The 17,449-nt window shown below is 38.9% G+C and overlaps 1 protein-coding gene across 1 annotated transcript in view; it reads right to left on the reverse strand.

Moving 5' to 3' along the window:
• Positions 1-17,449, reverse strand: part of FZD6 (frizzled class receptor 6) — a gene marked incomplete at its 3' end in the record, with an annotated part of 33,384 nt that overhangs the window by 2,311 nt on the left and 13,624 nt on the right. Inside the window, 3 exon segments of the mRNA NM_001315750.1 lie at positions 1,055-1,203; positions 4,006-5,023; positions 8,338-8,534. Of these exon segments, the coding sequence (NP_001302679.1) occupies positions 1,055-1,203; positions 4,006-5,023; positions 8,338-8,534 (1,364 nt within the window).

Genomic DNA, 17,449 nt, shown 5'->3' on the forward strand with positions numbered 1-17,449 from the left:
TATAAATATATCAAATATGAAAGTAAACCAGACAGAAAGGACACAGAGTATAATTAATGGTCCTTGTTTAAATTTAATTGTTTTCTTTCTAACATTAAAATTATAGCAAGTTCAGGACTTGCTGTATATAGCACAGAGAACTCTACCCAATATTCACTGATAATCCATGTGGAAAAAGAATATGAAAGAGAATGGATGTGTGTACACATATAACTGAATCACTGTGATTACAAAGCAGAATTCACAACCTTGTAATAATTCCATAAAAACTAAAAAAAAAAAATTCCAAGTAATTCTGAAGTTAGTGTGGATATATAAATAGGGACTAGAGATATGTAATAGTTCAAAAAATTAAAGCCCAGTTCGACACAATTCTTCAGACTTCAAACACTTATAAAAACTTGTAAAAAGGTCTACAGTTCTGAAAATGTTACCATAAAAGTTCATTAATCAAACCAAATGAAAACAGTTTAAAAAATGCTATACTACATTGTTGACAATAGACAATATATAACATACATAACTAAAATGAATTATTTACTCATAAATATAAATCTACTATATTTTTACAGAATATTTCATGTTTAAATTTTTACCATCTTAAGCAAGGCAAATAAGTGATAATGTTAAGTCAGTACTATGCATAGTAAAAATTAAAGGTAATTAATGATCATACATCACATTTGAAATATATTCTATATATTGTCTTACATATATTTGATTCATCTTTTATCATTGATAAAAAAGAAAAAAACTATTTAAAATGCTGAACCCAAAACAATGAACCCATGAAAGCAGTAATAATACTGGATATATTATAAGCCATGGAAAGAAAATGTACATTTTACAAACCTTTTATTCACATTTCAATAGAATAGTATATGTCAAAGACTACTGTAACAAATGCTAAAATAAAGCATCTCTCTCAATGAAAAATATTTCAACTTGAAACAGGTGATATAATGAAACTCCAGCACAATGATGATTTTAATAGCTCCTTGGCATTTGACCTATTTATTTTAAAACAATGTCAGATAAATCAACAGATTCTTACTCTTTCTTGCGATTTCGTTTAAAAAACCCAGCCCATTCTGTGCATGTCTTTTTGCTTCCGACCCAGAAGACAGCAGAGATGCCAACAATTAAAGTCATCAAATATTTCATCATAAATAATGCCAATTCTGGTCGAGTTTCTGTTTTTGCCTACAACGAAATAATGCATAATAAAAATTTCAGTGATATATTTATAAGTGGAGGAAGGTCTATACAATGTAGAACTTGGACAAAAAGTAAAATCTTTAGTCTGTTTTATTATTTATTATAAAATGACATAACATAGTATAATGAATAGTGCTTTAAGTGTAATACATTCTTTACAGAAGATCTGAACAAAGAACCTTTATCAAAATATACAGCCAGACATGGAAAAACACTTATTAAAAACATTTAGGAAGGATGTCTTAACATCTTGCTTTTTTATCTGGCATTTTTTTCCCCTATAAATACAGCAGCCTCTTATGACTGCCAAATATCTGCCTCAATATTAATCTATTTTCCTGAACTATAATCTACAAAAAATATATTTAAACTCATTAAAACAACATACTACTTTAGAGTCTTTACGCATCATTGATGTTTATCTTACAAAAACTTGGTTAGAGCAAAATAAGCCTAAGTAAAATGTAAAAATGTGGAAATTCTGTAAAAATTAGATCATATTTTTCTTTCAAGCATAAACTCTCAAATATTATTTTTAAAGGTTACACAAGTGCCAAAATACCTTCTGCATTTCACCTTGTTTTGTACACTTATTAATAAACTATAATATATTCAACTACCCCATTAATAGATATTTAGGTTATTTCCGATCTATTGCTATCGCAAACAATGCTGCAGTGACTATCTTCATATATGTGTAATTTCTCACGTTTTGAGATCTGTCCATAAATTCCCAGAAGGACAGGATCAAAGAGTTCGTGCATCTTAAATGATAAATATTATTAAAACGCTTAAGACACTTTCCAGGGAAGGTTGAACTAATTTAACAGCAAAGTCTAGAACATGTATTTTGCCACAGTTTTGTCAATACAGTGGTTATAAAACCTTCAGACGTTTGCTATGTCATAAGCAGAAATACAATTTTATTATAATTTTAATTTGCATTTTTCTTGTAACATTTTTTCATATGTTCAAGAATAGGTTTTTTGTTTTCCTCTTCTGTGACCCCTCTACATATTCTTTTCTCGTTTTTATATCAGATCATTAGCTATTTTCTTTTTTTCCCCCTTTTCTGGCCCCCCCACACCAAGCATATGGAGTTCCCAGGCCAGGGATCAGATCTGAGCTGCAGTTGCAACCTACACTGCAGCTGCAGCAACCCTGGATCCACTGTGCTGGGCTGGGGATCAAAACTGCAGCCCAGCACTCCAGCAATGCCGTGGTGCTACAGCATGACCTCCTGTTAGTTTTTTCTTATTGATCTACAGGAACTCTTTTTTTTTTTTTTGTCTCTTTGTTGTTGTTGTTGCTATTTCTTGGGCCGCTCTCGCGGCATATGGAGGTTCCCAGGCTAGGGGTCGAATCAGAGCTGTAGCCACCGGCCTACGCCAGAGCCACAGCAACGCAGGATCCGAGCCGCGTCTGCAATCTACACCACAGCTCACGGCAACGCCGGATCGTTAACCCACTGAGCAAGGGCAGGGACCGAACCCGCAACCTCATGGTTCCTAGTCGGATTCGTTAACCACTGCGCCACGACGGGAACTCCCAGGAACACTTTTTAAATAAGGAAATTAGCTCTTCACTTATGATGTGGTGATGTGTGAATAAATTTTCCCAGTTAGTCTTCTAAATTTGATTATGGTGGGGTTTTGAATCTGAAAAAAATTTTTTCCTTTGTCAAATTTAGCAATCTTTTCTTTTATAGCCCCTGAACTTTATATCATAAGTCCTTTCCCACTTGAAGATTAGAATTTTCTCATTTTATCTTATGATATAGTTTCTTTCTTTACATGAAATGTAATCTTTAAAAAAATCATGTAACTTAAACTTTTTAGCAGTGTGTAATAGTTGCTTCCCCTCTAGTTTGCCCAAAATACTGAGGAATCTAGACATTTAATATAGCTGATCCCTTTAAGACAGCACCCTTATTAATTATATAGTAAAAGCAGACAATGAATAACAGACCATGGACAGGAAGTAAGGTAAGTAAAACCACTGTCCCCACACTTCAGTATTTACAGTAGGTTCCACTGTGTTGCAGTGCAGTAACTTTCTACAACATAAATTATTATGTAAAATAACTCAGCCTGCACATTGTTTGATTTGAAATACTGTGATGACAGCACTCACACCAAGTATAACCACTTAATACCATATATAAATATTCAAGAAAAATGTATACAATCTATTAAAAAGTTTCTATTTAAAAACTCAACTAAAATGCTTTAGAGATTTTCTATTTTCAAACATTTATTTTTTTAAGTCTTAAAATCACCACCTTAATCCAATTAGAAACATCAGAGACATATTTTGTTTTAATTGTGCTTTTTGTCAGAGAAATGACACGATGGTTTAGGCAAAAACTAAGTTCTATTTTCATAAGAATATAAAAGCAAAATATAAGAGGATATGATCAAATGAAATATACCCAAATAAGGGTTTTCCCAAGTAAATGAAGAATTAAAAACACCTCCCAACTCAGCAGAAGTTACCCTTCATTTTCTCCCTATAAGACTGTTCTTCTGACTCCATTCTTCATCACTATTTTAATCTGCCTTTGCAATCCAATTTAATTTTAAAAGAACAGCTAAAAGGAGACACTTTTACTACTGTAACTGAAGCTAAAACTTGAGGAAACTGATGCATAGGGAACAATTCCCTCTGTCTATTGGATTTTCGCACCTGAAATCTAATTTTATGCTCATGACTAACTCAAAGATATTTCCAGGGAACATTTTCTCTGTTAAAATTCAGTAGTGAAATAATACAAATGACAGCTTTTACCTGATAAGGACATGGTATATGGTACTGACGACAATGGTCAGAGACCCAAGTTATCTCCCAGGTGATCCTGTTCACTTGCTCATAGACATAACATCCAAGAAGCATCACTAATGGCACAAGATACAGGCCACTGAAGACTCCGATTCGAATCATAAATTTCTTTAGCTTCTCTTGGTTCCGGCCATCATGCTGTATAACTTGTCGAACATGATTTAAGGAAATAATGCCAGCTAAAAGAAGAGACAGCCCAACAAACACACAAAAGCACAGCGGCAAGAGTACAAAGTAGCGAGAAGCATCCAGGTCATAAAGACCGACAAAGCAAACTCCACTAATATTGTCTCCTTCCACTTTGTTCATAGCAAGAAGCATAACGGTCAGAAAACCTGGTATTCCCCAGGCCACGGCATGAAACCACACTGCTTTTTGCTCAATGGCTTCACAACTCCACTTTCTCCCAGCAGCTAAGAACCAAGTAATGGTAAGAATCACCCACCACACAGTGCCAGCCATTGTGAAAAAATACAAAAACATAAACAAAACGGTGCAAGCCTTATTTTGAGAGCCTAGGACAACTGTGTCACCAAGTTCTAGCTTCTCGTCTGCCTTATTGCAGGCTGTACTATTGCCCAGCAAGAATCCAATAAAGTACATAAGAGATACAATGCTATAACAGACAGAGTAATATATAATTGGTCTCTCTGGGTATCTGAATCTTCTAACATCAATTAAAAAAGTAAGGAATGTGAACAGAGTTGCACAAAGACAAAATATTGAAACTATTCCAATAAAACTTTTTGCAAACTCCAACTCATCATTCTTAAAATACATGTTGGGGCATGGAGGTGCACACTGGTCAATTCCAAGAAACTTATAGCCTTGTCCCCCAGAAGTCTTAAGATGCCTTGGACACCAAAATCCAATGTCTCTTTGGACTGGTTCTATTTTCTTCTGAGGACTAAGAAAATCTGTGTGTGGATCAAAAGTTGCAGGAACAGGTTCGTCACAGTATTGTAACCTGTGAAGAATTTAAAAATTAAATAAGTCAACATTTTTATTGAGTCACTATTTTAAAAAACTAAGCAAAGCAATGCTATGCTTTCCAACTATTAAATATTTCCTTATGCATTCATAATTGACAGGAAGACATACAAACTTAAATGGATTACAGGTTTAGAGTTGGGGAGAAAGTTTTGAAGTTGACTAAGAACTTGGAGTTGTTAATGAGGCCCCAACATGCTAACATACATATTGAATATTAAGCAAGTGAACATGAAAATTCCCTTGCTTGGAAAATAATTAATCAATTTATGATTTTTAAGTTATTTCTGATTTCAAGGCCAATTTTTTTTTTTTTTCCTTTTTAGGGCCTTACCTGCGGCATATGGAAGTTCCCAGGCTAGGGGTTAAATCCAAGCTGCACCTACCAGCCTACACTGCAGCCACAGCAACATCAGATCCAAGTAGCATCTGTGACCTATGCCGCAGCTTGCAGCAACAATGGATCCTTAACCCACTGAGTGAGGCCAGGGATCAAACCCACATCCTCACAGATACTAACTGGGTTCTTAATCTGCTGAGCCACAATGGGAACTCCCTAAATATTTAAGAAAGAATTTTTTTTTTTTTTGTCTTTTTGTCTTTTTGCCTTTTCTGGGGCCACTCCCGCGGCATATGGAGGTTCCCTGGCTAGAGGTCGAATCGGAGCTGTAGCGGCCGGCCTACGCCAGAGCCACAGAACCACAGGATCCGAGCCACGTCTGCAACCTACACCACAGCTCACGGCAACGCCGGATCCTTAACCCACTGAGAGAGGCCAGGGATCGAACCCGCAACCTCATGGCTCCTAGTCGGATTCGTTAACCACTGAGCCACAACGGGAACTCCAAGAAAGAATTTATCTTGATTGGACTCCCTAGACAAAAAGTGCAGGCTTGTCTGTTTATAGCAATTGAAATACAGTCTTGAGAAAGTTAACTTTTATTTATTTATTTAGTCTTTTGAAGGCCACACCCGAGGCCTATGGAAGTTTCCAGGCTAGGGGTCAAAACAGATGTGTAGCTGCTAGCCTATACCACAGCCACAGCAACAGCAACATGGGATCCAAGCCGCATCTGTGACCTACACCACAGCTCACGCGACCCCCAGATCCTTAATCCACTGAGCAAGGCCAGGGATTGAACCTACAACCTCATGGATACTAGTCAGATTCGTTTCTGCTGAGACACGACGGGAACTCCTAATTTTTATTTTCTAACATTCATGAACACAGTAGATCAACCACATAGTAAGGTGATAACAAATAAAATGACTGAAATGAGATCATTTCCTGGAAGGAGAGAAGAGAGTTCAAGTGATCTCTAAGTTCTCAAAGAAGGGGAAGAAGATCACCTAGAGGAAGGCTCTGGACCAGCTTGACTCACATCACCGTTTTGCTGGGGTTTGGCTGTTTGCCTCCCTTGTTTATGGGCAGTTCTGGGCATACAAAGCGGGTATTTCTGTTTTGTGCGGAATTTTACCACTCAGTTGAGTTTCCACACACCAGAATTATTTTGGAGGATTTACATGGTTTAGAAATTAGTAGAGGTGTTTAAAGAGAAAGAGTTTTAAGTAAGCTTCAGGTAAAAATAAAATGTATGTTCACTAAAAAAACCCATGGATGTATCTACAAGCTTTTTCAAAAGGTAGTATCATTTCGGTTTTGCTTTATATCTTTTTAAATAAAGCAACATAACATTTCAGTCACTGTTGGGACCACTTTCTGGTCCTATTCTCTTTTCTCTCTCTTCCAAAATATGTATTACTGCAAGTTCAGTTTTTATTTCTCATGAATTTTTTTTAATATCTTTACTATGTTATTGTCTAGCTATAATGTTATATAGCATTGTTTCATAGATTCTGAACTTTATATAAATGACATTGAGCTATATTTATTACACTTGTGACTTGGCACTATAATTTTTAGAGTTATTCACACTGACAGATCTGGGTCAACTGCATTCATCTTATAATTGTATGGTAGTATTCTAGCGTGTAACTATACCAAAATTTACTTATCACTCTTACAAAGGACTTTCAGACTTTTTCTCATTTTAAAAAAATTACAGAAGTTCCCATTGTGGCTCAGCAGTAACAAGGCTGACCAGTATCCATGAGGGTTCAGTCTCTGGCCTTGCTCAGTGAGTTAAGGATCCGGTGTTGCCGAGAGCTGTGGTGTAGGTCGAAGACGTGGCTTGGATTCCACGTGGCTGAGGCTGTGGTGCAGGCCAGCAGCTGTAGCTCTGATTAGACCCCTACCCTGGGAACTTTCATATGCCGCAGGTATAGCCCTAAAAAGCAAAACAAACAAACAAAACAAAAATGAATAATGCTAAAATAATTTTTTTTTTTTTTAGCCATTTCTTGGACCACTCCCACAGCATATGGAGGTTCCCAGGCCAGGGGTCAAATCAGAGCCATAGTCACCGGCCTACACCAGAGCCCCAGCAACACGGGATCCGAGCCATGTCTGCAACCTAAACCACAGCTCACGGCAACGTTGGATCCTTAACCCACTGAGCAAGGCCAGGGATAGAACCCAAAACCTCATGGTTCTTAGTCGTTACCCACTGAGCCACGAAGGGAAACTCCTATAATAAATATTCCTGTTAATGATTCCTTGTGTGTGGAAAAGTTTCTATAGAAAGAGCTTTCACTAAGAGGTAGAGAATGCATATCTTCACCTCTAGTATATATTACCAGTTGTCCTGTAAAGTGATTATGCATCTACCAGAGGTAGGAGTTCCACAAAAGTTCTACAGTTTCTTTAGTCTACAGATAAAGAAACAAAAAGGAAGCCAGCTTCCTCTCCAGATTTATTACATGAGGTCTCATTTTATCAGTAGAATATGTCAAATTACAAGCTCCCAATGCCTAGAGAATAGGAGATAAAAGCAATTAATCAAGGCTAATGTGCAAAAAGGTCAGTGAATGATGAAAAGGTTCATTTCCTCCCAGTTTAGGGCCAAGGCACCATCACACATTCTCGGGGAACTATGTACCCTCCTTTGTTATATTAGCACAGTTGTAATTTTGCATTTATTTTTATGATTATTTGATTACTCTCCGTTCCTCCCATCCCCCTCTAAATTCCCTGAGAACAAGAACCAAGTCTGGTTTTGCTCACCATTGTTTACAGCATTGATCTATAGTAAGTGCCTGACATATATTAAATGTGCAACAAACATTTGTTGAATTAAATAATGAAAGCCTACCACTAACATTATGGAAAACCAACACCAATATTAAAATATTATCAGTAGCTTTCAGTTGAAAGCATAAAACATAATTTACCTGTTACATTCAAGTTCCTCAGGCCATCGGATCCCAAAAGTATCCATTAATTTTTTGCAATCAGAATATACTTTCTCACAAAATTTACGACAGGGTGGAACCACATCAATTTGCTCTGTGCAGGTTGGTACAAAAGCTTTGCAAAGGAAAGTTTCAACATTTGGTGAACATTCCAGATTCGCAAGAGGGAGAAAAGGCTATTAAGAAAAACAGTAAGACAAGGTTAGAAAACATTTTAATGTAACAAGTGAATGAAATTAATCCATAACTATTTGAAATACACATGTTTTCACTTCTACTCCAAAAGAATCTTTAAATCTCACTCTCAATACAACCAAATATTGAGGAGATAATTTTGTTTAGTTAGACATAAGAACCCTTCATATGTGATGGAATATTATTTTATTCAATTATGCATTTTTCAAGAGGGCATACTAAATCAAGACAAATCAAAAGCATGAGTTGATTGCTAGGTGAAACAGATTATACAAATATCCAACTTACAAGTCTATGTTGAAATCCCTTAACACTATATTGAGCATTCTGGAGAATAAAGGAATGTTTGGGGTAAAGGGAACAGCATGAAAAATGCAAAAGGACCATAAGACCATGGTGTATTCGGGGCAAGAAGTTCAGTATGATTAGAATATAAGGTCAAAGAGGCGAAGTCGAGGACAGAGGAGAGAGAGAGGAGACTGCGGAAATTCTCCAGACCTGATCACAGAGCCCACGGATGACATGCTAAATTCCCAGGATTTTTCAGTAAGGAATGGGATACTGTATGAGAGAGTATTAACCAGGAGGGGTCTCAGCAGTCTCTAGCAGCTGATTTTTTTTTTTTTTTTTTTTTTTTTTTTTGGAGGTTTCCAGCTAGGGGTCAAATTGGAGCTGTAGCTGCCTGCCTACACCACAGCCACAGGAACACAGGCTCCGAGCCATGTCTGCGAAGTACACCATAGCTCACGGCAATGCTGGATCCTTAACCCACTGAGCAAGGCCAGGGATCGAACCTGAGTCCTCATGGATACTAGCTGGATTTGTTTCCACTGAGCCATGATGGGAACTCCCTGACAGCTGATTTTTGAATGCTAGCTTCACACTTACTAGTTTTATAACTTTGACAAGTTACGTAAATTCTCTGTGCCTTAGTTTCTTTTTTCTTTTGTTTCTTTTTCAGCAGCTCCCATAGCATATGGAAGTTCCCGGGCCAGGGATGTAATCTGAGCCAGAGCTGAGAGCTATGCTACAGCTGTGACATTGCCAAATTATTAACCACTGTACCAGGGCTGGGATCGAATTCACAGAGACAAGCCAGATCACTGGCTCACTGAACCAGGGTGGGAACTCGGTGTCTTGGTTTCTTCATTTCTAAAATGGCAATAATAACAGCACTTGTCTCACAAGACCATTATGAGTCCAAGTTAATAAATGTAAAGCACTGGGAACTGGGAGGTACTCAACAAGTGTTCGTTACTGCGATGATCACCCTTTAGAGAGTGTGCATGTGTTCTGGAAAAACATGGTGAGTTGACCACATATGTCGATCTCCTTTCCCTCCTCCTCGTGTCCTTATTAACACGACAGTAAAGAAAAAAAAAAAAAAAAGGTACTGATCTATCAGTAAGGGAACAAGAGGAATTACATTAGAATATCTGAGTTTTCCCGAAGAAGAAAAGTGAAACAAAACAAAAAGAAAACCCCAAACTCTGAGGAACAGAAAGCTATTAGAGGAGTGGTAAGGACTTAATGAAGACCAAGAAGAAATGGAGGGATTCACATGGGAATGAGCTGCTTTGCCCTAAAGAACCTGAGAGTCTTAGTTCTTTGAAGCTAAACTTGAATGTTTACAAATTAGTTCCTTGCTACGTCACTCCCAAAGCCCGACCCCAGGCAGCCAGATGATCACTGCATTCCACCAGGATGGTGTCCAGGCCAGATGGCGCAGAGATGTCCTGCACTTGGGTACTAGGCACAGAGCAGGGCCGAAGGACAACCCACAGTGAGGGAAGAGATACTGAATAATAGCCTACCTATGGCAACAGGAAGCCCTCACTTTCTTTTCCTGCTCTGGCCCCCAAAGGGTGACATATATAGGCATATACCCACCATCCCCAATCTTTGAAAAAAAAAAAAAAATCAATGGTCTTGAAGAAAAGACCTCTACACATTGGCAATGAAAAAGCCAGCTGACCTCGAGCTTACCTCCCTTTGAAGCCCACCAGTAACTAGCCCCATTCACACACACAGAGGTTTTCAAAGCCACACACAAATACAAATGGGCAGCCAAGGATCATCAAGCATTTGAAGAAAGCATCACAAAACACAAAGATCAAAACAAGCAAGCAGATAAAAGGATATTTGGAGGAAACAGACTATTCAGGGAAGAAACAGAACAAAACACAAAACAAACAAAAACCTTAATAACTTAAATAAGAATCTATTGCATCCATTAAAAAGAATAAGAAGCTATGGAAGATTAAAAAAATAATAAGATAGCTGAGGCATTCTCACTGTGGCCCAGCAGGTTACGGCCCTGATGTTGTCTCTGTGAGGATGTGGGTTTTATCCCTGGCCTTGCTTAGAGGGTTAAGCATCTGTCGCTGCTGCAAACTGTGGCACAGGTCACAAATGTGGCTCGGATCCAGGGTTGTGTGGCTGTGGCCCCAGCTGCAGATCCAATTGGACCCCTGGCCTGGGAACTTCCACATGCTGCAGGTGCAGCTGTAAAAAATAATAACAGTAAGATAGCTGAAATGAAAAACTCTAAAAAAAAAAAAAAGATTAGAAGATAAAGCTGAAAGAAGAGAGGGATAATCAGAGGATTAGTCCAAGTATCCAGCTCCTGATGAAAGGACTTCCAGAAAGGAAAGGGGAATTGGGACTGGGGGTGATTACCCAATAAAGAAGTTAACATTTCCTAGAAGGGAAGGACACCAGTTTCCAAACTGGAAAGGTGGGGAGCACACTGCAACCCTGCTACTAAGACATTTCTGGGCTAAAATTTCAATTAGGTCTCTTTTACAGAGATCTCTCTCACATTCTCCTCTTTTTCTCAAACCTCTAGTTTCACAGTCCATCTTCTCAGCTGATGATTTTGTTTCTAGTTTACTGAGAAATAAGAAATAATCAGAAGATAATTTCTAGATCCTCTCATGAAATGTACCAACCTACCTGCAGCTTATCCATTCTCTGCCTTCCCTACTTCAGTGGTTAAACAGCTTGAACTCCAATCAACCAGCTCTTCCATTTGTACACGAGATCCCTTCCCACTGGTCTAGCCAAGAACTTTGTTCTGACAACTGCCTCCTCTTCTGCAATCATTTCCTCCCTCGATGCTATAACGACCCCCCAGCATACAAGCATACTGTATTATCTCTTAACATAAAAAAGAACAGTATGTTTCCCTGACTTCACAGTCCTCTTCCCACCCAAGTATTATTTCATTTTTCTATTCCCCTTTATAGAAAAACCCCTTTAAAAAGTTGTCTTTACCCAGTTTCTCCAATTCTGCTCTTCCATTCCCTTTTGAGCCCACTCTCCAATCAGGTTTTGTCCCCACACTTCAGTGAAATTGCTTGTCAGGGTTACCAATTAACTTCACACTGTCAAATCCAACGTTCAACTTTTAACAACATTTGACACAGTGGACCCTGCCCTCCTCCTGAGACACTTTTTACAGTTGGATTCTAGAATACGAATTTTCCTGAATTCCTACTGATTTCACAGTCTGTTTCTTTTCTGATTTCTTCCACTTCTCAATTCTAAATACCGAAGAGCTCCAGGGCTCAATCCTCAGACCTCTACCCTATGTCCACCCACTTCTCAGGAGGAACTCATCCAGAACCACGGTATTAAATACAACTACACATGAAGGATTCCTAAATTTATTTCTGGTCTCCTTCTCTCCTGTGAACCCTAGACTTGAATGACCATCTGTCTCCTGGACAACTCCACTTGGCTGTCAACATTCATCTCAAACCCAATGTTCAAAACACAGCTCAAGCCCACTGCATGCCCTCGCTCAAACACTCCCTTAGTCCCCATCTCAGTAAGGTGGCCTTACCATTCACCAGGTTACTCAGGCCAGATTCATCCTCTACCCCTCTCTTTCTCTCACCCCGCAGCCAATCCATCAGCAAATCCTATTGGCTCTCCCTTAAAAATATATTTCAAATGTGACCATTTCTCACTGTTACTGAGTTATTACATCTAGATCACAATCTCTTGCACCTAGACTATGGAAACAGCCTCCTAACAGGTCTCACTTAAGTACTCTTGCTGACCTTACAGTCAATCTCCATATTAACCCATGCTCCCACCAATGTGATTCTTTAAAATATGTTTGTCCTTATTCAAACAACCTCAATAGAAAAAATTTCAAAGTCCTTAAGTTCTATAAGGCTAACACAATTCCTGGCTGCTAGCAATTTCATTTCCTACTGCATTTTCTCTTACTCCACTGCACTAAACTGGCCTTTTGCCTCTCAACATTCCATATACATTTCTGCCTCAGAATTTTGCATCTGTTGTTCCCGTCATCTAGACTACTCTTCCTCCAGATAGTCACCTGGCTTGTGTCTCTGCTCAACTGTCACCCCAGAGAGGCATTCCCTGCCCATCCTACATAAAAAAATTATAGTTATTCTCTGTTCCATTACTATTTCATATATTTCTTTATTGCCCTTATCACTACCTGACATTTCATTAGATTTCTAGTTTATATATTCACTAGTTTATTTCTTAATTTCTACCTTCACTACTAGAATGTAAATTCCATGAGGGGAAGGGATTTTGCCTATTTTATTTTATTGCTATAGCCACAGTGCCTAGACCAGTGCGTGTGTGTGTGTGTAGAGTGATTTATCTATAAATATTTACTGAATAAATGAATAACTATCCAGAGCAATAAATGAACAATGACAAGTCATGTCAAAAAATTTCAGAGTATGAAGATAAAGAGAAGATCATAAATATTTCCAGATAGAAAAAAAGAGGTCACATGCAAAGGAATTAAATTCTGAAAATTTAATAACATCAGATGCTAGAAGACAATGCAGAAATAGCTTCTAATATTCTGAAGGAATATTACTTTCAACCTAGAATTCTATACCCAACTGAACATTTAGGTGACAGTAAAATACCTTTCTGGCCCTGTATGGAAGTAAAAATTTTAACTTTCAAATATGTCTTTTTAGGAAGCAACTAGGTAGTATTCCTAAAACAAACTGACAGAGTATATGAATAAACCAGGAAGGAAAATGACATGGGACTCAGGAATTAGTTGAGCTGACACTAAGAATGAGGAAACCACAGCATGACAGCTATGTATCTAGACCAGAGAGCAGCCAGAGCATATGGGCAGGAGGACAGACAGCTGAAGAAGGAAGACCTCCAAGGGGACGGCAGGGGAGACTGGAACTAAGAGACGGTGATGTTCTGAGCATCTGGGATAACTACTGCTAGATGTCTAACAAGTCTGTCATGCCATATGAAAATTAGCTGTAGGGGCACAGAAAACAAAACGAATGGGGAAAAATGCAATTGCTGCATTACCTATGGGGGGAAGGTATTAAGGAAATCAATGCAATCAAAGTATTATTTGATTCAGGGGTGTGAAATATTTAATATTCCTAGTAATGCTAGCACTGACTGTTGATTTAACCAAAAACTGCATTAGGAGGCTGAGAGGAGAATTAAAAGTCATAGAGTAAGAGAAATAAATGATCAACTTGGGAAAGACTAAACAGATACTGCCTGAAGTTCTAAACTGATGAATCAATAAATAACAGACTAAGCATACCTGAATATGGCCTACGCAGCAGAATGACACCTAAAAGAGCTCAAAGCGGCAGCCTTTGGGGAGGACAGAAAAGGCTGAGCAGGATTATCATTTTTCTGTTAAAAGCCTTTACTACTGAGGGTTTTTCCCCAGCTTTGTTCAGGTATAGCTGATGTATGATAAACTGAACATAAGTAAAGTGCACCCTTGGATGGGTTTTGAAACCATTACTGCAATCAAGGTAACACATTTATCCATCACTACCAGATGATTCGTCTTGCTTCTTGGTAAGCTCTCCTATCTCCCCCTCGTGAACACCTCCAGCCCCACCCATAACCTTCCCTGCCAACCACTGATCTGTTTTCTGCCACTACAGAGTGGTATTTTCTAGAATTTTACACAAAGGGAATCATACAGTATATATGCTTTTTTGTCTGGCTTCTTTTATGCAGCGTGATTTTGAGATTCATCCATGCTGTTTTGTGTAATAATACTTGGACAATTCCACAATCACAATGAGAAATTTCAATGCCTATTTCTTAGTAAGTGAAAGGCCAAATAAACAAAAAATTTAATAAGTATAAGATGTGATTACAACACTACCATTAACAAGTCTGCTTTAAAGGGCACACACAGATCCCACACCCAAAAACTAGAGGACAAGGCCTATGGAGATCTTTGGACCAGTGAAGAGTTCACCCCAGTTCACCCTGGGGCCAAGTGACTGAGCCAGGACAGGACAGCCACAGTTGTACACTGAATCTCCCTTATTTGAATGGTGCTGAGGCCTCTTTGTCACCTAACAGAAGCTTGTTGGAGAGCAAACACTAGAGCACTTTTCTCAATTTTCTCTGTCCCATGGGGGCAAACACCCAGCCCATGTGAGTATGCTCCTCTGAGACTGAGGTGGAACAAGGGGAGGCATAGGCACCTGGTTAGCTTTACTTTCTTTGTTTACTATCTCACATAAGCCCAATTCCTAAAAATGTTGGCTGTCTATTGATCAGATACCACGATGGAGAGAATTAAAACACAGTATGTTTAACTCTTATAACTCAGAAGCCATTCTGCAATAGCTATAAATAAACTGATGGTCAGCACTTAAGAACTATTATTGCCCACTTTAAGGGCAGACAAAGTGAAAGTAACATTTTGCTACATTAAAACAATTTTCTTATAGGGCAAACACACCAAGGCACATCCTCTGTTTAATTTTTCTAGTGCCAATGTTGGTTAATTCAATAATGCTGAAGTTTGTGCAATCTGCCCAGAGTAATTCAGATGCTGAAAGCTCAAACACCTCCAGGGGCTGGGAAGATAAATTCCAAAGGGCATAAGACAGCAGGAGTAGATGGGGAGCAGCTGCTACTCAACTTTAGGGGACAGTTATTTGGGAATGACAGCACAGAGCTGTCAGGTATTGCAATTTTGTCATAATAAAATCAAATCTGGATTTGAATGTGAAATCTCCAAATTAAAAATTTTTTAATATGAACATTCAAAATAATGTACAGGACAAATAAAACATGTCTTCAGATCAGATTCAGTGCGGGCCACTAATGTTCAAGCTTGCAGCAAACTTAAGAATTTTAGACTTGGAAAGGACCTGACTAGACTTTCAAGTCTTTTGTTTTTAAACTGTGTGTGTGTGTGTGTGTGTGTGTGTTCTGCCAAGGAATGGTTTCTTTAAGTAAGAGGTTACAAAGAAGCCTTATATTATTACATAAATAAAAGCACATTGCTCTGGCTGTGCAGGAAGCCCTCCCTCTGAGATACCTCTCGCTGTTCCCCTTCCCCCACCAGTGACCTCAAATTTACCTCAGAGATTACAGTTTGAAAACCACTGACCTAATCCACACCTCAGATTATAAGTGAGAAAATGGAATCTAATCTCTTTTTTGTTTTGTTCTTGTTTTTTTGGCCACACCCATGGCATGTGAAGTCCCCAGGCCAGGGATCTAACCGCACCACAGCAGCAATCTGAGTTGCTGCAGTGACAATGCCAGATCCTTTTTTTTTTTCTTTTTTGATTTTAATATTAATTTAATTTAATTTTATTTTTTTGTCTTTTTGCCATTTCTAGGGCCGCTCCCGCGGCATATGGAGGTTCCATATGCCGCGGGAGTCGAATCAGAGCTGAGGGGGGGCCTGCACCACAACCACAGCAACGCCAGAGCTGAGCTGCCGGCCTGCACCACAACCACAGCAACGCCAGCAACGCGGGATCCGACCCACGTCTGCAACCTACACCACAGCTCACGACAATGCCAACAACGCCTTAACACACTGAGCAAGGCCAGGGATCAAACCCACAACTTCATGGTTCCTAGTCGGATTCGTTAACCACTGAGCCACGACGGGAACTCCTTTTTTTACTTTTTAATTGTTATTTCCCCAATACTTTTTTTTTTCTACTCTGCAGCATGGTGACCCAGTTACACATACATGTATACATTCTTTTTTCTCACATTATCATCCTCCGTCATAAGTGACCAGACAAAGTTCCCAGTGCTACACAGCAGAGACTTGTGTGTTTTGCTTTTTAGGACTACACCCAGGGCATATGGAATTTCCCAGGTTAGGGGTCCAATTGGAGTTGTAGCTGCTGGTCTACACCATAGCCACAGCAACAAAGGATCAGAGCCATGTCTGTGATCTACACCACAGCTCACAGCAACGCCGCATCCTTAACCCACTGAGCAAGGCCAGGGATCAAACCTGAGTCTTCATGGATGCCAGTCAGATTTGTTAACCACTGAGCCCTGACGGGAATAATGCCGGATCCTTAAGCCACTGCATCACAAGAGAGCGCCGTGGAATCTAATTTCTTACTGAAATTGTTATTGAAACACAAAATGTGGTCTGAGTAGAATTTAAGTGCCCTTCTTCCTGAGCTAATGCTACTGATAATACATGAGGGCTTTGATTTATTCAGCATCTGCCGTTAGCACCATTAATTAGCTATTTCATATCCCAGTTCTTTTTACAACAATCCTGTGAGAGAGATGTTCTTATCTCCACCTCACAGATGAGGAAACTGAGGCTCTGAGAGCAGCATTTATAGAGTCACATAAGCAGTAAATGGCAACCAGGAGAGGAACCTGGGGCCACATGACTCCAAATCTGTCCTCTATGACCCTGTCACTAAACTGCCACCCAATTCTCCCTGAAAATTACCCTTCCTCAGCATGAGACAGGCAAAAACCCCAACAAGGATGGAGGGTGACAAGGATATCAAAAGGGGACTGAGAATATTATACATGAAACAAAACTCAACAAATGTTCACAGGACACATTAATCAAAGACAATAAAACCTCAAACTATGTTTATCA

The sequence above is a fragment of the Sus scrofa genome, chromosome 4 (assembly GCF_054392235.1).
Source record: "Sus scrofa isolate SSC_HxYL_T2T_F1_AM1 chromosome 4, Sscrofa_HxYL_maternal_Yorkshire_Landrace_v2.0, whole genome shotgun sequence".
Taxonomy (NCBI): Eukaryota; Metazoa; Chordata; class Mammalia; order Artiodactyla; family Suidae; genus Sus; species Sus scrofa.